Source organism: Saccostrea echinata, unplaced genomic scaffold (genome assembly GCF_033153115.1).
Source record: "Saccostrea echinata isolate AGI-Se365-2 ecotype Australia unplaced genomic scaffold, CSIRO_AGI_Sech_v1 ptg000009l, whole genome shotgun sequence".
NCBI classification, from domain to species: Eukaryota; Metazoa; Mollusca; class Bivalvia; order Ostreida; family Ostreidae; genus Saccostrea; species Saccostrea echinata.
In genome coordinates, this window is record NW_026889758.1 from 37791328 (window position 1) to 37818760 (window position 27433).

A 27433-nucleotide genomic window follows, 5' to 3' on the forward strand; every position below is an offset into this window, starting at 1 on the left:
AGGTTTCGGAATTTTCATTTTCACCCTGGGGGTCAAATGGGGGTCGAAAAATGATGTTTTTTTATGCAAAAAGCCCCTGGTTCCCTGAACTCCTCTTACATTTTACACAGTAGCCTAATCATCTTTTGGGAGATGGTTGGTGGTGTCATGTAGATGTGCAGTAAGGTTTCGGAATTTTCATTTTCACCCTAGGGGTCAAATGGGGGTCGAAAAATGATGTTTTTTATGCAAAAAGCCCCTGGTTCCCTGAACTCCTCTTACATTTTACACAGTAGCCTAATCGTCTTTTGGGAGATGGTTGGTGGTGTCCTGTAGATGTGCAGTAAGGTTTCGGAATTTTCATTTTCACGATGGGGTCAAATAGGGGATGAAAAATAACGTTTTTTATGCAAAAAGCCCCTGGTTCCCAGAACTCCTCTTACATTTTACACAGTAGCCTAATCATCTTTTGGGAGATGGTTGGTGGTGTCCTATAGATGTGCAGTAAGGTTTCAGAATTCTTTTTTCCCCCTGGGGGTCAAATGGGGGTCAAATTTTTAAAAAAAAATATTTAACATGTTTAAACATCCTGGTTCCCAGAACTTCCCTTATATTTTATGCACTAGCCTTAAATCATGATCATTTGGAAGATGATTGATTTTGTCCTGTGGATGTGTAAAATGGTTTTAAAATTTGCATTTCCATGTGGATAGCAAATAGGGGCAGGAAAAAAATGGCCCCTCCCTAACCCATGGGGTCATGATTTGTACAAACTTGAATCTACACTTCTTGGGAATGTTTCCATATGAATCATGCTTTTGTTGTTCTTAAAAAGAAGAATTTTGAAGATTTTTTTTCCTTTTATTCCTCTATAAAACTTTGATCCCTTATTGTGGCCTGACCCTATCCTTGGAGGTCATGATTTGAAAACTAGAAATATGTCCATAGGACATAAATGCCCCGCCGAATGTATATTACTAATGCAACATGAAAATTTGTATGAGTGTATGAAGTTTGATGAGAATATCTTGAACAGTTTCTTTAAAATTGAAACTAAAATCTAAAAAAAATGGATATAGATGATAAATTCTCACAAAATTATGTATAAGTGCATGCTTACATAAAAATATCTTAGATTGTTTCTTTAAAACTAAGCAAAATACAAATTAAAGAGAAGGGAGATCAAGGTCACTGGAAAGTGCAAGGTGAAAAGTTTTTGATGCAGTTGAATAGCTCTCACTAATACATATCAGCATATTAGGTTTGATAAAAATATCTTGAATAATTTATTTAAAACTGAGCTTAACGCTTATTTGAGAAAAGAGAGGTCAAGGTCAAAGGAAAGGTTGAGGTCAACATGCTGATGCAGTTGAAAAGCTTATATCAGTATGTATTTACTATTAGCATATGAAGTTTGATAAAAATATCATAAATGGTTTATTTAAAATGTAGATAAACACTAATTTAAAAAAGTGAGGTCAAGGTCAAAGGAAAAGTCAAGGTCAAAAAAGTTGATGCAATTGATAGCTCTCAGCAGTATATATCAGCATATGAAGTTTGATAAATATATCTTGAATTGTTTATTCAAAACTGATCTAGACAATAATTTCAGAAAAGTAAGGTCAAGGTCAAAGGAAAAGTCAAGGTCAAAAAGGTTGATGCAGTTGAAAAGCTTACATTAGTATGTATCAGCATATCACGTTTTATTCAAGTCGGACATGACAAACACTATATGCCTCGGCCATATTCATGGCAGGGCATAAAAAACTTGAATCTACACTGTATGAGGATGTTTCCATATCAAAATGACTAACAAGCAAATTCAAAGAATTGTGGTCCCCTGCTTTCCATGTCCTAGTGGATGGGATGCCATTATTTATGACATATTGTTTCAAATATGCACGCCCTATCATATGTCATTTAAAAGTAATCACCAAAGTTAAAATTTTTGAAAATTAGGTAAAACATCAAGGTCAAGGGGTAAAAAAGTCAAAGCATGCTTGTAAACATCTTGTTACAGGTAATGTACATGTCAAATATAAAAGTCCTATCTCTTCTCAATCAAAAGTTATAAGAAAATATAACATTTTTGAAAAGTAGGTTAAACTTCAAGGTCAAAGTCACAGAGTCAAAAGTCATGATATATTTAGAAAGGTCTTGTCAAAGGTAATATACATGTATAATATGAATTCAATGCCCTATCTTTTCTCTTTCAAAATGATCAATTTAAAATAATGTTAAATTTTTTGAAAAGTAGGTCAAACTTCAAGGTCAAGGTCATGGGTTCAAAAATCATGGTATGTTTAGAAAGTTCTTGTAGGTAATGTACATGTGAAATATGAAAGCCCTATCTCTTACTATTCAGAAGTTATGTCCAAGGTTAAATTTATTGTGACAGACGGACAGACTGACAAATGGACAGACTGACAGACAAATAGATTTAATGTCCCCTAGGTCCCTTTTGCGAAAACGGATGACAATAATGCCCTTGCTGTTCATGAGAAGAAGATTTATGATGGAAAAAATCCCCTGCATTTTTCTATGTAAATCATTGGATCCCCATATGTGGCCCCACCCTAGCCCAGTGGGTGATAATTTGAACAAATTTGAAGCTACACTAAGTCTATGTAAAGAAAGTTTCAACTTTTTGGGCCCAGTCAGTGGTTCTTGATAAGACTTTTTTAAAATGATACCACCAAATTTTCAGTAATTCTTGATTATCCCCCCTTGAAAGAGGGTGTGACCCTTCACTTTAAAAAACTTGAATTCCCTTTACCCGAAGATGCTTTGTGGCAGGGTTGGTTGAAATTGACCCAGCGGTTCTAGTGAAGAAGACAAAAATGTGGAAAGTTTACGGGCGGAGAGATGGATGACAAACAAAATGTGATCAGAAAACCAGAAAAACTCAAGTGAGCTAAAAACTGATGATCACAAGTACTTGGAAAGAGTTACAGTATTTTGAAAAGCAGTTTTTTTCATGCATTGTTTTCAGAAGCTGAAAAGGTATGACTTGTATCCATGTTGAAAAAACTTCACATTTCAGAAAACAGTATGATTAAAAATAGTTAATCAAGGTGCTTTGAGTAGCAAAATAAGCTAAACTGGTATAGCTAATTCAACCACAGAGCTTAGTGAATTTTAAAATGCACAACCTTAATTTTCAGCTCTTAATCATTCTTAAAATATTTATATCATCATTTCTGATTCAAGGGAGAACTACAGATATGATCAGAAGTATATCCGTTGACAAATAAACATGTGGATGTATATTGTGTTTTTTAAGTCATTAATGTTTGTTTGTTGTTAAATGTCCCTCTTGGGAATTTTTCACTCTTAAGGAGGCAACACCACTTAAAAATAATGAAGACGTACAAGTCGGATTTGAGGTTAACATTCATTTTAGGAGTTTTCAACAATTAAGACGTAAAGAGATAACTCCTTCCCCTCGCCCCTTCCCCTTCCCAGACCCCTGTTTGTTCATGTATGCAAACTAGTCTAATACTTTGGTTTGACATAAAAAAAATGTGAATATATACAAATAGTTTAATGGTCCATCTCTTAGAATGATTTTCATTCCTAATTCTAGGAGGGTACATGGGTTGACCCAAATTCATGAATAAAATGTCAAGTAATCTTATCATTGATGCACTTTCATTTAATTTGATGTAGCCATATTATGAACATTTCCAGTTCATGAAGAGAGTGGGGATGACCTCCAGGGGTTCATAACCTTAAACCATTAAATGTACATAACATAATAACACAAGAAACAAAATTATGTATAGTCAAATGGAAAAGTTTTCTACTCTTTAGGAGTCACATGGTCATTTGTCATTTCAGGGACAGGGAGCGGCTAGGGAGATTGGAAACACCCCCACCCACCCCCCCACCCCCCGGAATTTGCAGAGTTATTTAAATAGGACTATATACTGATTTACAGAAGCAAATAAAAAATGACTTTGGATGCCCTCTCCCTTTAAAAACATGGACCCCACCATTATTGTTTTTATTTTGTTTGTTTGTTTGTTTCTTTTTTCTGCTCATCAGGAAATTCTGGGCTGGAATTTTTTTTGACTGAGGTGTGGATCTGTGCCTGTAACTGAATGTAATGTCGACAACGGGATAACTCTTCAGAATGTGAAATTCGTCTTTTGTGGCATCCGATGATCCACTCTCTACATTCAGTGTCTGAGAGAGAAATGAACGACAACTCTGCATAGGAGATTGCCCATGATCTTTGATCCTTTTTAAACTTTAACCTAACCATTTGCATTTCGGTTTATTTTACCCCAATCTATACTTAAACTTGTACTTACCGACTGTCATAGGTCCTGTCAACTTCATGAAATATTAATCCAATTAAAACACAAAATGAATTAATTTCCACTGATATACATGTAACACTGCACCATGTGCAATCTAAAAATGATAGGGCCTAATGGTAAAACTAGTACTAGTCCTGGTAGGGTGACGCAAGCCCAATGTGATGTAGAAATTTTCAAAAAGGTGTTCACATACATGTACAGTACAAGAACAAATTTTAAATTATCATAACAAACGATGTTTTAACATAACTTTGCCATCTAGGCCTATTTCCAAAAACAGGCAAATTGTGTGTGTGTGTTGGGGGGGGGGGGGGTGACAAAATTGATTGGGTATGGCTTTTCAAGGAGGTTTTTGCCTAATCAAATACTAAAAAAAGTTTGCACATTTTGATAAATTCATCAAAAACGCTTTGTACTAAAATAATATTACATGTATTTGTTGTTGAGAAAATAAATTTAAAAAGTTCCACTATAGGCCAAAAATTTATATCCCCCCTTCCTTTTATCAAAACCTAATTTACATCATTAATTAAATTCTGTTATTTCAGACTGGTAATGAATTAAGTATATGAAATGCGTATAAGAGGTTCATGGGTCACATAGTCACCTGAGCATTTTATGCTCGATTTGACGTTCATGTACTGTGTAAATTATAGAATTATTTGGACTTTTTCCTTGGTAAGCCCAATATGAAGGAGTGTGCATTTAGAGGCAAACACCTTAGTGCGGGTATTACTGTCTCATGACAGCATCTAGTTATTAGTTTAGTGTGGGACTTTGCCTTCTCCCTTGAGCCATGGTCTCACTTTTTTAAATACATTGTATTAAGTGTTGAGCTCAGTTTCAAATTACTAACCCATAGCCAAAAGGAATGGCATTTTTCCATTTTATCAATCCATTCATTCACCATTTGCTAGCCATTTTTCATTTCCAAAATATTTTTCCTACATTTCTCTATCTTTCAATTTTCCAAAACCATTTTTTCAGAACCATTTAAAAACCATTTTTGTTAGAAAATACTTTTTAAATGGTAAATTTACATCATTTTATCTCCATTGTACATTGATGGTCAAAGCAGAATTATAAGATTACTAACTTCTTGGAGGATGATTATTTGACAGTTTTAATGTTTCTAATATTCGGGCAGTGGTGCAGAAGAAAAACACATTTACCATCACTGAAAGGGTAATTTCTTTAATTTGAGAAGTATAAGTATAAATATGTACATATTTTTATTAATGTCAACAACAGTTAAATGCTTTTTTTCTAAAGAAAACACATTAGGAGTGTCCACTGATTATATTGATGCAATATTTAATTTATAAACCAATCTCAGTTAAAACTTAATTAGACTGAGGGACACTACATAATTACAAATTCTTTTTTTTTTTTAAATTTATTTATGTAATAACAAATTCTTATTAAGTTCAATTATAGCTCTCTTGTAACTATTTTCTTGCTCAATTTTCTCAGGTAAATGGTTAAATTTCTTCAGCAATCTGTTCAACCAATTAAGTCATGGATGAATGATAGTGAATACAAGCAGGGCAATACTTGTACATGTATACTTAAATTGTTTATGAAGACAAACCTTTATTCTCATAAAAGTTATTCGATTTATGCTACACGAGTAATGATCAGCTGCAGTAGTGAAAAAAATGTGACAAAGCATTTTTCTGTTCTTTTAAATTCTCATTATGCAATTTCTTTTATTTTTAGAATACGTACTGCTTGCATTGGAACACCAAAATGAACGTGGAAACTGTAAATTGTCAAAGATGCAGACTACGATTTTTCAGATCGAATTAGGAGAATCCATCAAAATTTCTAAAAAATCAAAACCAAGTTTGTGAAAACATGGAAGAAGTGATCCTTGTTTCATGACTGACTCTACTACCAAGAAGATGGTTTTTCAAAGTGCTTACTCTGTGGATACCGAGAACCCAGCTTTTTTCATTTTTCAATTATTGTAAAATTTAAAGACGTATCTAAGTATAATAATGTACATCTCATTCATATCTTAAAAGTTCAATTAAATTTACTAGCAATAAAGAAAAAATTAACCAAGGGATTTATGAAATGTGAAGATAACAAACAGATATCATGCTCAAAGGCCAATTAAACTGTACAAATTGTGAGCAAAGCAAACACAAAACTCTAAAAACAGAGTTAGGATCAGGTGAAATGGAGGAGAGAGAATCATAAAGTAATCAAAAATCATTTTAATTACCAGACTTTTTCAGAGTAATTGATTAAATTACGATTACTTGTATTAAAAAAACCGGATGATAACTGATGACGCATGATTACACCGCAAACTGTAATCGATTACAGCTGATTACGATTACACCATCCCTGGTACATTGTATATACATGTAATATCATTGTGGTAAAATATTTACAAGTGGACTGGAATAACTTTATTAAAGCCCACTCAAAATGAATGGCCAGTATATGATATTTAAATATAACCATGGTATGAGTGAACACAACGTAATTTTCAATGATGTTCTGTTCAACAGTTTCGGACATCTGCGCATGCAACTCACACATGCCAACAAAGACCCTTTTTAGGTTCTTAATTGTTACAGTAAATGTAGCTCTTTTGATCACCTTTTCGACCACTATAATGATACTATAATAATATTATTTCAATTAAAATCTCTATGATTGCATAAACAATTCTATAGTTGTAATAAACATGTCTTTATATTCTTTCCTTATTTAATGCCAGTGATCGTGTGTCTAGAACACACATGTGAATATATACTTTTTTTTAACACTATCTCCGCACCTGTTTGAATCATGACTTCTTTTTTTTTTTAACTTTACCAGAGACGTTATAAGAAATTATACGTCTCTTTTTTTTTTAACCATATATTATTTTATTTACTGTCGTGTGTGAGAAGAAGGGAAAAGACATAAATAAATCACAAATTATTGATAATATTTATTTAGATATTAACTATTAGATAAGGAATACTGGTTCCTGTTTGATTTTATATCAGCCCCCCCCCCCTTTCCCCCCAAAAAACCTTGATACAAGATTTTCCGTTTTTGCAATACCCTTGAAAATATGCTGGGAAACCAGACTTCATGAGATTTTTCAAACACTTTTCAAGAATGAAAATTTCTGAGGCTGAAAACACGATCTATAATTAAACGTTATACTTTTCTTCTTTTTTAAATTAATTAATTGTATTTTATTTTTTATTTTCATTCTTTTTTATTTTTTAGGTAACCTGAGATGAAAGCTCAAGTGGGCTTTTCACGTTTTCGACTTCTTCTGAAGAACCACTGTGCCAATTTTAATCGAAGTTGGTACAAATTATCAAGTCCCTGTCCCACTAAGGGTATGGAGGGGCCACAATAGGAGATCAGCTTTACATTGAAATATATAGGGAAAAAATGTTTAAAACTCCTTTCCTCAAGAACAGCAAAGCCATGATGAATTATACTAATTTGAAAGCATCCTCAGGTGGTGTAGATTCATTTTTTGGGGGTGGGGGGTGGTGGAATTTTGAACCCTGCAGGTAGGGTGGGGTCACGATATAGAATCAAAGTTTTACATACGACGAAAATATTTTAAAAACCCTCTCAAGAACAGAAAAGCTATGATTAATCCTATTTATATGGAAGCATCCTCTGGTTGTGGATGTAGGGTGGAGCCACAAAAAATTGTACAAAAGAATACAAGTATCTATAGGAAAAACTGTTATTGGAGAACAGGCCAAGTGACTCAGGTGATTGTTGTGGCCCATAGGCCTCTTTTTTTAAAAAAAATATTTTATTTATTTATTTTTGAGAATATAAAAAATAAAGAAACAAATACAGAATAGGGGGATTAGTGATCAAAAAAGTATTATGCTTATTTTGATGAATATTTACGACTCCCTATATAGTCCCTTGCAAAATTCGGTAGTTATACAGCTGAGTACGCCTCAGCAGAACACAGTCTTAAGAAAAACGATCGAATCGTTCTTCTCTTGGTCTTAGACGATATTTAAGGCAAACACGTATGTCTTCTTCATCAACCTTCATTCACTTCTTTGTTGGTGCAGTTGATCCGAATTGTCTCTATAAAGTAGTCAAAATCATAGAAACTATTTCATAAATTGTGCCCCCTCTCTTGTTTTCCAAGCTGTATACCGAATAACTGATTGACGGCAATTACAAAAATATGGATATATTGATTTAATATCTGGAATTATCCATCATCATAGGAAATTGTACCTTTTATTTGTTCTGATTTCGAAATCAGCGTACGGTTCATAAATGCAAGAGTTGCTGTTATTTGTTTGGTTAAGAGTTAACTGCCCTTAGTTTTGAAAATTCCGGTAGGTGGCAAGACCGCTATCCTCTGTTTTCAGAGGATAAAATCTATCCTCCAAAAACAGAGGCCGCCTAGACCTGATAAAAGACAATCAGAAATGTTTTATAGGCCTTACGTTATATAATTATTTCTTTTAATAATCATCAAATGAAAGAAAAGAATTTAAATATGCATCTACAAAAACCTTCATTCACTTCTTTGTTGGTGCAGTTGATCCGAATTGTCTCTATTAAATGTTTTATAGGCCTTACGTTATATAATTATTTCTTTTAATAATCATCAAATGAAAGAAAAGAATTTAAATATGCATCTACAAAAAAATTGTGAATCTTTTTTGGCTAAAATAGTTTATTCTATTCATTCAAAGTTCTCCGTCGCCGACAGAATCTTAACAGCTCCAAACTATTTTTCTAAACACTGCTTAATGACTGCTCCCCAATATTTACACGTCGCCATGATACAACAAAGCGTGGTCGAGGAGCAATAGGTGATTAGTGCATTCCATTGGGCATACGACGACGAACAAATCAGGTTAGTGGTTTCTCGAATATGATTTTGTTTTTATTTTTATTTAATATATGTGTTCATACATTACAATACAGTGTAAACTTGTTCCATATTTAAGCAATCTTTAAACACATTTAGGGCTGAAGCTTGTTTTAGAATCAGCTGATTTTTAATAATGGCCTTTCATAATCTGAAAAAATATATGATAAATTAACAAAACAAAAAAATGCGAGTCTTTATTTTTTTGAAACAGTAAACGAAAAGTACATATATGGAAGAATGATACATGCTAGCTTGTACACAATATTATATTATACATCTGGATAAAATGTAATTTGTTCATCCAATATATATCAAAATATTTCAATTTTTTGTAGTCCGAATTTATTAGAAAATTTTTTTAGCGTTTGTAATTATAATGAGTTTAAATCTACAGATTTTACATGTATATGTAAATATAATCTAATTGCTTTGATTTCTGATCATTTTAATATATATTAAAGTGATTTTAATGTCTGAATTTTTATCACTAAAACAAATAAAGTGATATAATCCTTAATACAACAATGCTCGCTTTTTAAAACAAAGAAAACACTAATTAAATAAAGTGACAACTTAATTAAACTGATTGTTTAAGAATTTTATTAAATGGAAATTAGGTTAATTGTTTAAATATAAATGTATAACACATAATAAATGTTCTGTTCTGTGTCTGTTCATGCTTTGGTTAGAGTATTTATTCAAACAGCCCAGGTCATTAACATTAATCAAGTTATTTTAACAATCAGATGAATTTGAAGCTAACTAGTTAAATGCACAGGAAATGCCTGAATTCAGATAAGGGAAAGAAAAAAATTCCAGTGAATGCAATCAATGTTTTTATAGAGGTTGATTTTTCCATATCCCATTACCTCAGTCTGATTTTGTATGATTTCTGTTTACTCAATGTCTGCATCATAACAACAAAATTGATGTGTACAAAATTGATTATTTCCTCAGGTATACAGAGTCAGTAATTTATCCATCTCCACTTGGATTAAAATCTCCAGCAATTAACTCAATGGCCACAATGCCAAATTATTACAAGTAATTGCACATGCTGTACGTGTTGGAGAACATTGACTTCCTTATACAAGTCAGATCCAAAAAATTTCCCAATTTTCAGTCAACAGAAATAAAGTATTTCAGCTGTAGGTGGGAAGTATGGGCTGCAGCCCCTCTCGAGTGAACCCTCAAGGAAATGAGGCCATGACTCCGCGACCCATGCCCGCAGACAAGAAGGCTAATGGACATGCCAAGAATGGACAAGTGAAAAAGATGAAGATGGACTCCAATGCTAATCAGAAGGATGTGAATACTAATAATCCAGGTAAATATTAGATTCTTAGCTTATATGGATATGCATTAAGGAAAAAAAATAGATTAACTGGATGATTATAATTATAAATTTATCTCTGTCATATGATAACTTTTTTTTATCATGGATGTGTGACTACCTCAGAAAACTTATGACTAATAAACTAAACAATCAGTCTTAGGCAACACTCCTTATTTAAGCAATCTTAGATGAAAAAAGTTATCTACATAACTTTAAATGTGTATATTACTGTTCCATGCCGATCTTTGCTTGAGCAAGACTACTGTATACATGTTTTATAAACAGAGGAAGAATACCTTTTTTTCTTTTTGTGCAAGTACTGTTTAATTTATTTTGAGGTCGCCTGACTAGTTAGTCACACTTTCCATTTAAAGTATTGACATTAAGTTGATTGGAAGTAAAACCCAATCCTTTCTGGAGTTTCAGTTTACCTACCTCCCAGATAAAATTCACAAAAGTACATAACTGTAATATATATCTGTCAAACATGAAGCGTGTTTGATCTAGACTATGATTTTTTAAAATTAATTTTATTTATAAATTAAAATATTTACACTACCTGTAGTTAAAACTGTATAAAAGAGGGACCTAGCCTGAACTTCATATTCTTGCTGTTATTTAATAGCTATATATAATTTATATACATTTAGCATCCAACAGTGATATAATTATGTCATATATTTAATGCTTGTCAATTACCAGTGTTGTCATATGGATTTGGGTCTTGAGTTGCAACTAATTTAAGAACCCTCTCTACACTGCACACTAAAGAGTTCTGATTCTATGGTATTTTTCTGCAGTTAGAGTGATCTGCCCTTAGATCTAAATTCCAATAGATAGAAATTTACAGCATATTACTCAATTTGTAATCAATTCAAGTATTCTTAACATTTTAAAAGGCCAAGATAAATTAATTGAACATATTATTTACATGTATGTTCTCCATGGAAATAAACAACAGTGATTTCTGTTCACTGATACTGTGTTGTGTTTGAACATTTTTCCTGGGGGTAAATGCCACGCACCATATATTGAAAATTAAATAGATAAGCTCAATATTTACACCTTTATTCAGTGTAATTTTCTCAATGTCCCAAAAACATTCTGCACTGGTGTAGAGAGGGTCCTTAATTTGATATATCTGATATACAGGTTTAATTTACATAATGCACTTGATTCTTTATTGGTGAAATAAGTACAAACTTGGTGATAGGCAATATATATCCTTCAAACTAGAAAAGGATTCAACATAAAAACCAGAGGGAATCCATAATATGTATGTACCCCCCCCCCCCCCCCCCCAAAAAAAAGGGGGGTTAATATAAAGGACCACCCTCAGTTTACCTAAAACAGTCATTTCTACACCTAACATAACAAGTGGATGTAAATGTTTATTCTGCAAATTGGCACATGTTTATAGTACAAAATTAGGGATTAGAAATTTGGCAGGTGTTTAAAAAGAGCACTCAGCAGAAGTCAGCATTGTTATCAAAACTTGGATGATTGTTTAGTTAGGAAGAGGGCTGATGATGCATAAATTTGCATAGATTGTAAAATTTCGGAGGCACTATATTATAAGGAATGGGCAAGGACTATATTTGTAGTATGAATAGTTAGATACTGAAAAATGAGTGCATGTCTGGTTGAAATTTAAAAAAAAAAAAAAAAAAAAGTAGACTTTGTCTAGTGGAAATGGATTGCAAAATCATTGCTCATTCAGTAGAATGAAACACAACAACAACAATAAAGAAGCAGACAAAATAACATGTATAGTTGCAAATATAAGGCATCAACACCATCCAAATATTAACTTGTACATAATGTATGAAATGCTAGATTACTATACCTGTTATTGGAATCTGCATACACTGTACATGGAAGAAAATATTAAAAATAATATAATTGTGACATTTACCAGCTGACATATATAACTGTTTTCAATATAATTGTCTGCTCAAATTCTAACTCAGTATTTGTAAATTTACAGACGTATGCTGTCCTTTTGAAAACTCAATAAAATCTGCTCTTATGATGTGTGAAATCAACTTGGTATTTAATATCTACACTATCTTTCATGGAATTCCTAAACACACCAATGTAAACTTTTTATTGTGGTTATTTTTATGCCCCCGGATCGAAAGATCCCGGGGGTATATTGTTTTTGTCCTGTCTGTCTGTTTGTCTGTTTGTTTGTCTGTTTGTCTGTCTGTCTGTTGTCAACTTTAACCTTGCCCATAACTTTTGATTGGTTGGAGCTATGACTTTCATATTTCACATGTGTATTCCTTGTGACAAGACCTTTCTTTGGGTACCATCATATTTGACCTTTTGACCTTGACCTTGGAGTTTGACCCACTTTTGCAAAATTTTATGAGACTTTAACCTTGGCCATAACTTCTGAACAGTTGGAGCTTGGGGTTTCAAACTTCACATGTATATTCTTTGTGACAAGGCCTTCTTTTGGATACCAACCACTTTGACCTTTTGACCTTGACCTTGGACTTTGACCTACTTTTGAAAAACTTTAACCTTGGCCATAACTTTTGAGCAGTTGGTGCTTAGGGTTTCAAACTTCACATGTGTATTCCTTGTGACAAGACCTTCCTCTGGATATCAACCACTTTGACCCTTTTGACCTTGACCTAGGAGTTTGACCTACTTTTGAAAAACTTTAACCTTGGCCATAACTTTTGAATGGTTGGAGCTAGGGCTTTCATACTTCACAGGTGTAATCCTTGTGACAAGACCTTCCTTTGGATACCAACCACTTTGACCCTTTGACCTTGACCTAGGAGTTTGACCTACTTTTGAAAAACTTTAACCTTGGCCATAACTTTTGAATGGTTGGTGCTAGGGCTTTCATACTTCACATATGTAATCCTTGTGACGAGATCTTCCTTTGGATTCCAACCACTTTGACCTTGACCTTGACGTTTGACTTTTATTTAAAAAACTTTAACCTTCACCATAACTTTTAAACAGTTGTATCTAGGTCTTTCAAATTTCACAGGTGTTTTCCTCGAGACAAGATCTTTCTTTGGGTATCAACATTTTTTATCTTTTGGCCTGGATTTTGACTTGCATTTGAGAAACTTTAACCTTCGACATAAGCTGCCGTACGGGGGCATAGTGTTTCACAAACACATCTTGTTTTCTATTGCTTTTAAGACGAAGAAATGAGGAGAGGCTTGGGAGTTGAGAGGAGCTTGGGAGACACCCAATTTGCGGTGTTATTCATTTATGGATTTAAATCATTGTTCTTAAATTGGAAGGGAAACACATTTTATCCAGTTCAAGACCAAAAACAAATAAGCATTGATTTTCTTTGAAAGTGGGAAAAATAAATTAAATATTCATGTTAAAAGGATTAGGAAAGATTTTTTTCAGGTTCATTTAATTGATTTGAATTCAAGAATTAACTTGAAGAAAAACTAAATTTATTCCTGAATTTTATTTTTCAACGATTTGATCCTTAGAACAGGATCAAGTCTGAGTTGCAGAAATTGCCTGTTTAACAGTTAAATTTCATGAACTTATTGTACTTGTAAGATTAAAAAAATAATGACCCCCCCCCCCCCCAAAAAAAAAAACCACACACACACACACAAACAAAAACCAAAAAACAAAACAAATACATCCTTAAATCTGATTTTATTTTCATTTTTGACAGATGTGTGTTTTAATCTAACTAGTTTCATGAAAATAAAAATCAGTTTTATATAAATGCTAGATATTTTTATTTTGAACAATTATTAAAAAAGTAAAGAAAAAAAAATCATGTTTAACACTTTGTTTATTAAGATGTTCATGACTGCATATTGTATGCCTTGATATATTTAGTCCAGTGTTTCTTGCATGATATACTGTGGTATATATATTCCCGTCTCCTTTTATGATGAAAATCGATGAGGCATTAATTTAATGAGCTTTCAGGAGAGACACTACAATTCATTATTAATTGCCCCCATTTCCCTTACCTCTTTGTAACCCTCCAAGGAACTCCTTTCTATAAATAATTGACAAGGGTTTTACACTCTGTAGATCTTTGTACCACTTTATGATATTCCCACACAATAGAGGTATTATGGAAATCCTTCCCTAATTCTTTGCACACCATTGCTGAGGATGGATATACGGTCAGTCATGGTTACACTTCATCTCTCTGTGGTGATGTAAATGAAAACTGACCAGGGAAACTAATTAAAATGTAATCAAATGACCTCTGAGGAAATTCCTATTCTAAAGGCCATGATATGCATCCATTTTATGAGGCATTAAAGAAATAATAGTTTCTTTTTAGCTCATTAGAGCCAATTCAAGGCCAATTGCTCTTTTCTTAACAATCTTTGTATTGTTAAATTATTTACACTTAATTATTTACACATTGATTAATAAACTTTTCAGAACTCAAAGCATTCTTAGATGATGGGGAGTCTAGTTCAAATGAAGGGCCTGCACTTCTTTTTTTCATGAGGATATGATTAAGAAATGATGGAGGATGTGGTTATTTAAAAATTTTCTCCTCAAGAATCACTAAACCCAAAAAGACAAATTTTATGTGAGACCTTCATTACCTTTTGCAGATTAAAATTTATTAAAACTATATATGATCTCAAGGACTAGAATGAGTCCAAAACAGGGGGTAAAATTTTACATGGGAGTGATGGAACTAATATATATTAAACACTCTTTTAAAAATATTCTCAAGAAACTTAAAGCCACAGTTAATTTACTAGGTGAGCTAGGCTACAACAAATGTGAAATGTTACAAAGAAATGAGGTGAACTCCTGCAAAAAAAAAAAAAAAACAAGACTAATTTGTAAACATGACATGAATATAAATTTATTGTAATAGACTTTATTGCAACTGTGGAATTTAATTTGAAGGTTACAAGGGGTTTCAGTTATGTAATATTTATAAGTCATATCAGGTACAGAAAAATGAGTCAGGGACCATGGGTCTCTTGTTTATGTAAGCAAGGAATTTTTTTTTTCATTGCATCATGGTGTAATGAATAATGAGATATACATAAATATTAAATAACATGCTAAACATACATTTGTACATACACCTTGATGATTTATGAAATGGCATGCATGTGCAGTGTAAAATAAACAATGATTTATTGTTTTATAAATGAATTTACATTTTTTATGTTTATAATTACGTTTTTTTACCACGTGATAGTTGAAATTCTTTTTTAATCTGTTCTGACAATCATACTACCAGTGCATCATTGTGTCTTAATTACTTTGTGCTTCATGGAGATGCTATGCAAGTTGTTTGTAGGATTTTTTTTTAAAGGAAAAGAATGAGGGGAAAATATATATAAACATTTATCCATCTAATGTCTTTGAAGAAAATGGAGTATCATGTCAATGCACATATAAGTAATCTCTGCCCCTTGTTCATATAGCTAATTATATATTCTTTGCACATGCTTCAAGTTTGAACAGACAATTGACGGCTGGAATCCATATTACTTTCTATTTTATTTTAAGACCTTAGAACATATACCATAAGTATAAAGGGAAGATTGAATTGTCTGTCCAGTGTGAAAGTCTCTTTCAATAATTATTTCACATACTTGGAGAACCAAAGTTTTCTCATTAGTCTTTGATTTAAACAGATCAATATATTTTAAATAATATGAAAAGAAAACAGAACATTTTTTTCTGTGTTCAGATCATGTTGAATTTATTTTAATCTGTCCTGCTTATGAAATTATCACAAAAATACATTTAATATTATTATATAAATACTGGAAAACACCTTCAGTGTTTAAATTAATTGTTACAACATTTTAATACATGTATTGAAAGTGTGAAAGAATTAATTATGCAATTTAGGTAAATTTATCTACAGTATGATGTGGCATGAAAACTTAAAAAGAACATATGTCAAATTTATTGCATATATCATATTTACACTTTTACTACATTCAAATTTCTCTTGTATTTTATTTAACCTCAGTTACATATGTACTACTTGTATCAGTATATTAATTTGTTTGTATTTACTTGTACTGATGAGCTATAAAGCTCAAAGTTAATAAAAAAAACTGAACTTGGTATATTTCTCTTACAGTTCCCAAAGCTGTGGCATTTCAAGTGACCCTGGATGGAGAGCAGACAGAAAGCCTTATATCAAAACATCCACCTATAAAACTCAAGGTAAAGCTGTGAAACCAGAGGTCCTAATAGCTTGATACAATGCATCTTTTCAAGCCTTACATAAGAAGCTCAGAAGTTACTGTGAAATCACTTTTTTTCATGGGGGTTTAATTTTCATTGTTTTCGTGGTTTGAAGAGACCCATGAATTAAAGTCCTTCACGAAATGTTAAATTTCAAATGTATAAAAATTCAACACAATTCTTCAACCACAAAAATCCAATTACTACAAACCAAAATATTTTTGTTAAACCATATAAATTTGACTCCAGGAAAATAAGTGATGTTACAGGAGTACATTGTGAATGTGATAAAATTGTGGCACACACAAACTTGAATCAAAATGGAGGCTTTGATCACTGCTCTGTGTTTAATACATGCAGATTCAAACATAATCTACTCACAATCCTATCTTACTTTCTAAAGTCACCAAGTAAGGAAGGAGAGGGGATGGAGTCATTCAAGAATTATTCATCATTAATATTTGTAATAAATTCAAGGTTATTTTCCTCAAGTCAGAAAGAGGTGAAAATCCCCAGTCTGTATTCTATATGAAAGATTCCTGCTAGTATTAATAGTTGTTTTTTTAGTTCACCTGAGCCATAAGTGAGCTTTTCCCTTGAAGTTTTTCTACCACCCATTTGTCTGGCATCTGTCAATTAACTTTTCAGATTTTCAGCTTCTCCAACAAAAATATGGGGCCAAATTTACCAAACTGGAAACAAATAAAGCATCTTATAGTAAAGGAAATCCATATTTTTTTTAAATGAATTAAGGGCCATGACAAGTTGACACCCACTTCAAGTGGAGATAAATAAGTAGACTTCTCAAGAACTTCTGGGTCAGAAAAGACAAAAATCAATAGAAAATTCTTATATTGTATATGGTAGATTTTTTTTTGGTCACATCAAGGCCTCTGTGACTGAAATGTGGCCAAATGAACTAAAGAAAACTTTCTTATAATTTTTCTTTACATATAACAATGTAATATTACACCCCCCCCCCCCCCCCCCCCCATGAAGTCAAAGTTTTACATTGTAACATGGAAGGAAAAATGTTTAGTCTTCTCCTCAAGAATCGAAGGGCCACAATTAGTCATGCATATATTAATATACAAAGATCCACATGTAGTGTAGTTCAAGTTAGTTCAAATTATGAAGTTATAATTTCATGTCTTCTACCAAGTTTAAGCAAAAGCCACATCATCAGTATTCCTAAGGGTGTTATTTATTTTTACTTGCAGAGACTAGCTCCCCTTAATGTTCCTACTCTGTCAGCTGAAGAATTGCTAGAAAAACAGAAAATAGCCGATGAAAAAAGAGAAAAGGTATGTTGGACTGAGAACCTTCTCATAGATTTATAGAGTTATGGCCCCTGAAATAGCAATTTTGCAGAGTAGGTGGTTAGAAGATGGAATCTTCAAATTTCAGGGTTTTTTGAAGTAACTAGATTATAGAATTACAATGGACTTGCTGTAATACATATTTTCATGGAATATATGAAAGCTATTACAGTTGATGACATAATATTCATCCAGAATGAAAACAGGTGCTGTTAATTTATAAATGCGGAAGATTAAAAAAAAACCTGTTTCTTGATGACTTCACCATACAGTTATCAATATTTATCAGACATTTCTTAGTTCAGCACAAAAATACCATTCAAATGTACAAAAGTAAATTATATCATTATTCAGAAATAACTATTGTCAGAGACTGTTTTCATAAATTTGATATTGAATTTCAATCAATAGCAAGAATTAAGGTATTTTAAAAGACAGTTTCTTTTCAAATAAACAATGTCCAGTACCAATGCCTTTTCTATCCCAGTGTAAAATTCAATTCCTAATGTGTGTCAAATATACAGGTTTTACTGTATTTATGTTGTTTGGGTTGAGTAGGAGCTGCAGAGGAAAAGAAGTGCCTCCAAGAAATCTTCTCGCAGGCGACGAGAGCTGTTACAGGCAAAAGAATTCGTGGAGAAACAGCAGATGGAAAAGGAAAAAAACAAAGTTTGTATTCTTTTTTTTTTACTCTTTACCAATAAAATTGAATTTTAAATTGATAGATATACATGAGTAAGTTTTCCTATATAAACTCCCAAAATTTTAGAATTGGGAGCATAATGTGTTTGTCTGCCCACAAAGAACAAGGAAGGTTTAAAGGCTTCTTTGTTGTCATATACAGTCAACCTCATTTATATCTCAACTCAATGGAACCAAGAAAAAACTTAAAGATATCTGAGGGTTCAAGATATTGAGGGTAAAATACTCGGGCCCTCAATGAGAAAATTATAATGTATTATAGGATTATATTGGAATGACATAATATTGAACACTCTAGGACAGGTGCTGATAGTGCTCACTTTTACTGAAGATACCAGTATTAAACAATTCTTATCAAATGGAGTTAATGTAACTATATATATATATATATATATATATATATATATATATATATATATATATATATATATATATATATATATATATATTTAAAAATGCATATGCTTCTCTCACTGTGTATACAGATTGATACATCCATGAAGACAGCAGAGATGTTAAGAGAAGCAAAGTTACAAGAAGTAAGAGAGAGACAGCGACTTCGGGAGGAGCGGGCTCGCCGGGCTAGGGAGAGGGTAGGTATCAGAGGAGGGATTGTTTGCTGTTACAGTAAAGCATGTTTTTAGTGAACTTGGATATAGCAAATTCATGCTTACATCATACTAATATTTTCCATCCCATGCTAGAAAATAATAAATAATCAACTGAATATAGCAAATAATTAATGTAATAAAGCAAATTCACTATCATTGGTGTTTTACTGTGTATGTTTTAGCTTTGCTGAAGGAAATAAAAACTTGTTTTTGGTTAGTGTCCATTTTCCTTTTGTCTGCATAATATCTGCAAGCACCTGCATTTGAACATTATATATGATTACTGGTACCAATATTGTTACGAAAACTAATTCTGCTCATATAAATTATTGCTAAAATAATCAGATATTTTTAATGTATTGAAAAAAATGGTTTTCACCTTTGCAGCATAAGAAGATGGCCAATGCAGAACAAGAGGATATAGGGACAATGGAAGTGGAAAGGGATGGCCATTTTAATGCAGATGATAGTATGTGTTATAATAAATCCATCTCATTGCACTGGTTATACCACATGTTTGAACAAATTAGTTTTAATACACCTCATGTACTTAGTTTTAGTTTTGTTATATTACCAATCATTTGAGTGCGTGGGTTGTGAAGGGATTTAACTTAAAGCTTTACTAATCAATGGACAGTTCTAAGAGCTTGTGCATTGTTGGTATTAAATCCAGAATCATCCATTGGCCTTTTTGTTTTTCAGTATATTACACCACCTACATCTGTTCTTCAAAAGGTGTCATAATTTGCAAATGACGACATAATAGTGTTGTTATTTATTATCAAATTTTTATGCACATTAGTTTACTTGCAATTAACTGTCTTGTGAATACATTATAAGTCACATAAATTTGCTGTGCATAATTTGATGTGAAGTAAACTTTAATGTGTATTCATGTGAACAGGACATTAAACTACACGAATAGAGACATATTGCTTTTTATATGCAACAAGAATTTTTAGTTATACATGTAACAATTTCTGCAACAAGTTCATTTTTTTATTTGAAGAAAATTAACAAAGAATTAAGCAGGTAGGATAAATAGAGTTTTCTGTAATTGTCACCTCTCTAGTGTAAAGCATCTGTGCGACCATTTCATACATGTATGACCACAAAGTGTCGTCCATCTGCATGTTGTTTTGAAGTGTATTCACAGTTTTGGTGATAGCCCCTGAATATTTTCATTTGTTAATATGAACATAAATCACTTTTTTCTATGCATTTTTAAAATTACTTCATCTTTTAGGATTTTGCACATCAAAGCATGTTTGTTAATCAAATTTATTTCAAGTGTTCCTTGCATTATACATAGAACTTTTTGTAGCATGCATACTTCCCATCCTTAGATGATTAAAAAAGTATATATATTCATATAAAAATAGTAATCTACAAGTCTTCAAATGGGTTCACCTGAACCCAATGCTTAAATCTTTTTTAGCTCACCTTAGCTGAAAGCTCAAATGAGCTTTTCTGATAACAAAAGAATGGGTGGACTTAAGTGTCCAGAAAAAATGCGGTAAATTAAAGTCATATAAAATGTTTAATTCTTTCTATCATATAGATACCCGGTATCTTAACCGTGTATTCTTGGTACAGATATGAATTTAAAACGCTCTTTTCGAGAAAAACAAAATAAATATCAAAGGCATGGGGACTGAAGATTTCTTGAATATCAACACATAATCAGGGTCACGCATTTTTCATCGTCTGAATACATAGTCAGCGCATGTTTGTCGGCTGTTCTTAAGAAAACTGTAGTTGTATATTGAACAAAATAATTTCATATTAAAAGGAGAATGGCCGACAAACGTGCGCTCATACTCAATTTTACAAAAAACATGTTCAAAACGAACTTCTCGCTTCCATTGTTATGACTGCGTTAACCTTGATTTGACTTCGATTGACCTGTTGAATATTACAATTCATCAAGTGATGTCAACCTGCGAGTGTATTTGTGAAAACAGTTACATTGTATTCTTCAACCTGACCTCGATCTGAATCACGTCTTGGAGCGTGTTTGGACGCAATATTTTCAGAATTTAGCAAATTAAATGTTAACATAACTTTGCGTGTCCTCACATTTTTTTAAATTTCATATTGACATTGCTGTAATTTACCATACAAATATTCGAATTTCTAAAGAGAGAGAGAGAAGAAGAGAGAGATGTCGACACTGACGACGATCGATAGCCCTGCCTTCTATTAATATTGATTATGTGACCTAAAAACCACTCCGGGTACATGTCAAATTCCGGACGGCAACACCAATGTATCGTTGCTTCAATTTTGATTCATAGGAACAAGGCATTGCTTTCATACAAATTTTCTACCTAATAAAATCATGTATACGTAGCTCTTTCTATTCCTTGTAAAATATTTTGGATTCACTTCATTTACAGCTTGGTAGAGAAATTGCAAAAAGATCCAAAACAGGGCGTTAAGTCCACTCATTCTTTGCTACAAAGCATCCCTTGGTAAAGGGGATTCTAAATTATCAAAATGAAAGGCCAAGCCCCCTTCCAAGGAGAGATATTTTCTCAAGAACCACTAGGCCAGAAAAGAAGCTTAAATCTATATGGAAGCTTCCTGTAGATATCATGACCCCCTGGAGGGGGGAGGGGATAAGGGTATGGCCACAATAGGGAATCAAAGTTTTACATTGAAATACATAGGAAAAATCTTTGATAATCTGCTCAAGAACATATCTTACTGTGTAAATATTATGCAAATGGTTTGAACACAAGTTCTAACAACTAATGAGGTTATCACCAGAGATGGTTACAACTGTCCATGTCTATAGGGAAAAAAACTTTGATATACAAACAGGTTTGTTTATATACATACATTCATTACATGTTAAATATATAACTTATTAGAGTTCTAGTGTTAGGCATAAGAACCACTAAAGCTTAAATTATGTGGAAGATAAAAAAAAAAATCCTGAGGTAGATTGTAAATTGTTCAAATCATATGTTCCCTGGAGGGTAGGATGGGGCCACAATAGAGAATCAAAATTTTACATTGAAATATATAGGAGAATTCTGTAAAAAGCCTCTCAAGAACTGCTGGGCCAGAAAAGATGATAGCTTCCTGAGGTGTGTATTTTGTAAATTGTTCAGATCATGGCCCCCAGGGTTGGGGTGAGACAACAATAGGGAATCAAAGTTTTACATTGAAATGTATAAGAAAAAAATTTAAAATCTTCTTTAGAACCACTGCGCGGGTATGTTAAGGAAGCATACAAATCATTTCTCGGGAAATTTAGACTTTTTGAAGAAAATTTTGATTAATAATTCATCAAAGTCTCCGATAAAACATAAACTATTATTAACTATTACATAAAGACACGGAGTGTCCAAGGCCAAGTAGTGCACCACCCCGACGTCATCACGTGACCGCTATTAATAGCAAAATATTCCTTAATGAAAAACTTCACAGAACAACACTACCCCGGGGTTAAATAATTTCTTTGAGTAAATAGCATAGTTGAAAAACATCTCTTATGCCTAAAAAGTGTTGCAAGAATCCCACTGTCCGATCGGGGAAATAATTATTCCACATATATGTAGAAACCTTACCCGATGTTTTGCATTTTATGCATATAACCCGAGATATTTCTATAAACCATGTTTACTTCACGATTCTAGCAGCACTTTCCAAGTATTATAGAACACAAGCTTTCGATATGTACAAATCTTATGTTTTTAAGTATCCAGCTTAGTGTTGTTCTTTTGCATTATTGTTGTCACGAATGACAGAGGAAAGGCCAACCGGGATACGTAAATAGCTGACTGTCTTCAATAGAAGATATAATCGATGAAAATAAATCAACATACCTGTTTAACATACTTTAACTTCACATGAAAAACACACAATATTCACGGTATTTGCTTCTAAACCTCCTTTTACGTATCTTTTTACATGCCGTTTTGGCCAAATTCTCGTTACACAACATGATCGATTCTCAAGTTCCTTGTTGAACAGTTATGACGTCATTGGTCGGAGATTATAATTCATTGCAAATTTCTATTCATTTTCAGGAGTCAAATTATATCTCTAAATAGCAATATTAGGAAGACTTGTGTTCTAAACTTGACGTCATCTCGCCTACTATGACGTCATATTGTATCACTGATTTAGTCAAGTCAGATTATCTTAGTGCTTCCTTAACACACCTGCGTGGGACAGAAAAGCTCAAACTTATATGAAAGCTTCTTAAGGTTGTGTACATATCATAACCCCTGGCATTGTCCTGGTAAAACTTTTAGGAGCAAGTCCATTCCCAAGTGATGTAATCAAAATGAGCTGTTAGATCCATTTGCATACTCCATACATTAGACTAATCCCTAAGTAAATATAAGCTTTACCTTGACTAAACTTGCTTGGATGATGCATTTTGGGTTTTACACTACCAAACTTGCATAAGATGCTGGATCTGACTTCCATTTTCCAGATGATTGAACAGTGAAAATTTTTGGAGCAGGTTCATTCACAAGTCACTATAAATCCTACCAATACCAAACTTATATAGGTGTTGCTTTTAGGGATGCACACTACCAGAACAATTGTTTGGTGTGAAGCTTTGTCATACTTGTAGATTACATTCGTCCGGGTGATCGAGCTTTGAAATCATTTATTTCACTATGTTTTGATTTAGGTTTGTCCATTGTACGTCATTGGTAATATCTAACTTTTCACATTTTTGACTTTTTCTCCAAATCCTCTATGCCAGTCTTGAGCAAACTTGGTACAAAGCATCCTTGTCAAGGAATTGTTTTTTTCAACATGAAGGATTTTTTTGGTTTTAGTTCAACTGAACCAAATGCTCAAGTGAGCTATTCTGATATAGGCTTTTCCATTGTCTGTCATCTTTTGTCTAACTTTTCACATTTTTGATTTCTACTTTGAAACCTTGGGATCAATTTATAGCAATCTTGGTACAAAGTAATTTATCCTTGGTTAAAGGAGATTCAATTTGTCAAAATAAAGGACCATGCCCCTATTGAGGAGGAGATAGTCAATAAATAAAATTATGGTGGGATCACTAAAAAAAAATCTCAACAAAATATTTTTTTAATTTCTTTTTATATCTTCCTTGTACATGTATTATGTCAAATTTCTTCAATATTTGGCACCCATAGGTAAGGTTGGGCCTATAATACAGAGGGGATCAGAGTTTGGGACTACAAATAGTCTTTCTATATTCAGACATCCCCATGTTTAAGATTCAAAATTATTCAATTCTAGGTGCCTTGGGCTAGGGTGGTGCAACAATTGAATATAGTCAGATTTTGACATCGGAGCTACTAAATAAGGGATTTCATTTAGATGACTCAGGTTTTAGTATATTATAAAGTTTGAAAGCATTTGTGAAAGAAACTTTATATATGCATGCATGTATTTTGTTGGATACAGATGCAGTACATGTATTGTGTAAATTCTTTGTAATCTTATACTTTACAAGTGGTGGTGTTTTAGAATCTAATGTAAGTTTGTCTCAATTCAGATGATTCTTGGCTAGATGATGGAAAAGATGGTTCTGAGGAAGACTTTGTATCAGGAACAGGGGAGAGAATTTATTCAGGCAATGTTGGACCCGAGGAAAGCCGAACAGGCACAAACAGCACAGGAAAGTCAAACCATGATGCTGATTTGTCTCGCAAACCACCAAGTGCTTCATCACACCTAGCTAACGGAAAACAAGACGATTTCTTTGACTCTTGACAAAAAATAGTTTATAACTTAGATCTTTATTAGTTTTACACTTAAGAAAAAAAATTGATGCTAAGTTTTAAGTTTGTTAATTTTAAACCATTTTGATGCAAATGTCAGTAAAACAAAATTACTCAAAATGGCTGTTATTTAGGTAATTCATATAGAGTAGATGTATTTAAATCCCAAACTTGTATTTTATTCCAGACTCACTGATATGTTGAATTTTTTTCAATAATTTTGTTTATTTATTACCTCTTGCAATTTTATTACTTTCAAATGAATCCCATAACAATTCTATACCATCTCTGTTATTTAGTTATATAGTGTAATCCTTATAAAGTTCTAGTTATAAACTGGTGCTGATGTTTTTTTTGTTTTGTTTTTCTTTTTTTTTTTTAATACATATTTAAGACTTGAATATCTGAACTATCTATTCCTTAAAAAAAAAATAAATCTGCTTTGTTTTTTGTTAAAATGTATTTTTCAAGATATAAGTTAGAAAGTCCTATTTCAATTAATTAAAACTGGGGGATAAAACAAATTATATATTATGTATATACCTCTGTCATTTGTTTTAGTTCATTTCAAGGTAGTTTTCATTGAAAGAATTTTTACCAATTATAAAATAAAATTGATATATTGTATGATTTCTTTTTTAAAGAATGATATTTTACCCTCAATAATACATGTACCTCAGAATTATTAATATGTATTTATTTAACTCGGTTATCTCTAAAATCCATGTTATCTTGCCCATGTAATAGTTTTTATATTATGTACTCAGCATGTATGGGTGGATCAACTGTGGAGGTGGTGTAAGAACTTTCCGTAAAATGTTCAGTTCATTGAATTGAATAAATTCAGTGTACTGAATAGTTAAAGAAGTGTAAAAATGACTCTTGACATACTCGCACCCTTTTCAAATATATTATAGAGATGCAGAAGATTCGGTCAGACCCAGAATGCTTAATACACCCCTGACATTATGTCCATAATATGTCATATGCAGTACAAAAAAGAACTACCATTATTTTTGGCCTGATACTTTTCAAGTAAATTATTTGTATAACATTAGCATAATTCTATATTTTCCCCAATTTTTCCAAATGAAGCTGTGTTTGTATTCAAGAAATGAGATCATGTCACAATTTTGTCTGATTTATCTACTGGTATATTGGAAAGATTTCAAATCAAGTCATCAATAGAATAACTTCTGATTACCAATAATTTTTAGTCTTGTCTGAATAATTATTTTACATACTTTATAAATCAGATTTTATGTTTGTGCATTTATATCAAAATTGTCTCTTAAATATCAAACATATTCTATGAAAATTAATTTCATATATTTAGTATATATGCATGGTCAATCAAAACTGAAAATAGAATATTTAAATACATTAATCAGAATGTATTTCTAACATAAATAATATACTGTAAAACTCTGTATGTCCATTGTTCAACTACATGTAGTTGTTACTGCATACATGCATCTATGTCATACATTTTACAACTCTGTAAGGGATGGTATAATAATACAGCTCAATGCAATGACTACCTTATACATTATGTACTAAGTATTATTTGGCAAATTGGTGTTTTTTGTAGTTAATTAATTTTAGTGTTTCAAACCAGGAGTAGAGTTGCAGTCTCATTAAAGATTTAATATATTTTTTGAGAGTGAAATATTGTACTGTTTGTACTGTTTACTGTTTTTATTTTTAACAAATATTCAAATTATTTTATGCTATAATGTACAGTAAATTTAGTATTCTGTATGTCCATGAGAATATCAACACTAGAAACATTGAGATGGGTATATAGTTTACAAGTGTTTTCATTATTTTACTGTTAAATATTTTTATTGTAAAATATTGATGAAGAGAACTTGTCATAATGAATTAAAGTTTAAATAATTTATTTCTTTACCTTGAACATGATGAAAATTTATTTCTATGATGTTTGCAAAGAGGCATAATTTTCAGTTAAAGAATTCTTTTAAATATTGTTTTTCCTAATTTTATAAAAATTTTAAAACGTCATTATTTATTACATTTAAAATTCATGGGTTTTATTTCAGTAGGTAGGATCAAATAAGATTTAATTTGATTAATTAATTTGTTCAGTTTGTTGATAGTTGAGAAGTAAAATTGTCAGTATTATACTTGTGTGTTAAAACTATCGCGGGATTTAACTTATCCGTCCATTTGTACCTGCTGATCTCAGTCAAGTTTTGTTGAAATGTTCAATGTTAGAACATATTAACTGTGCAATATGTGCACTGTTAATTCACACCTCTTACAATTGAGTGCTGTATTATACATTTTTGTGAATGGATGTTGTGTTCTTTAATTAATTACTATGGATAT

General features: G+C 32.1%; 1 protein-coding gene across 1 annotated transcript; it reads left to right on the forward strand.

Moving 5' to 3' along the window:
• The first annotated feature begins 10162 nt into the window (after positions 1-10162).
• Positions 10163-25358, forward strand: LOC133183659 (ensconsin-like). The gene is made up of 7 exons (XM_061318590.1): positions 10163-10513; positions 16611-16696; positions 17938-18021; positions 18595-18705; positions 19224-19331; positions 19737-19818; positions 24856-25358. Exons 1-7 carry the CDS (start codon positions 10348-10350, stop codon positions 25071-25073), a joined length of 855 nt encoding a protein of 284 aa, XP_061174574.1. The 5' UTR covers positions 10163-10347; the 3' UTR covers positions 25074-25358.
• The last annotated feature ends 2075 nt before the right edge of the window (positions 25359-27433 follow it).

Excerpts from the sequence above, each read along its gene's own strand:
- LOC133183659 (XM_061318590.1), top strand. The coding sequence starts at position 10,348 with ATGGGCTGCAGCCCCTCTCGAGTGAACCCTCAAGGAAATGAGGCCATG. Across the intron at positions 18,706-19,223 it reads TGGAAAAGGAAAAAAACAAA|ATTGATACATCCATGAAGAC; the intron begins GTTTGTATTCTT and ends CTGTGTATACAG. Across the intron at positions 19,819-24,855 it reads CCATTTTAATGCAGATGATA|ATGATTCTTGGCTAGATGAT; the intron begins GTATGTGTTATA and ends GTCTCAATTCAG.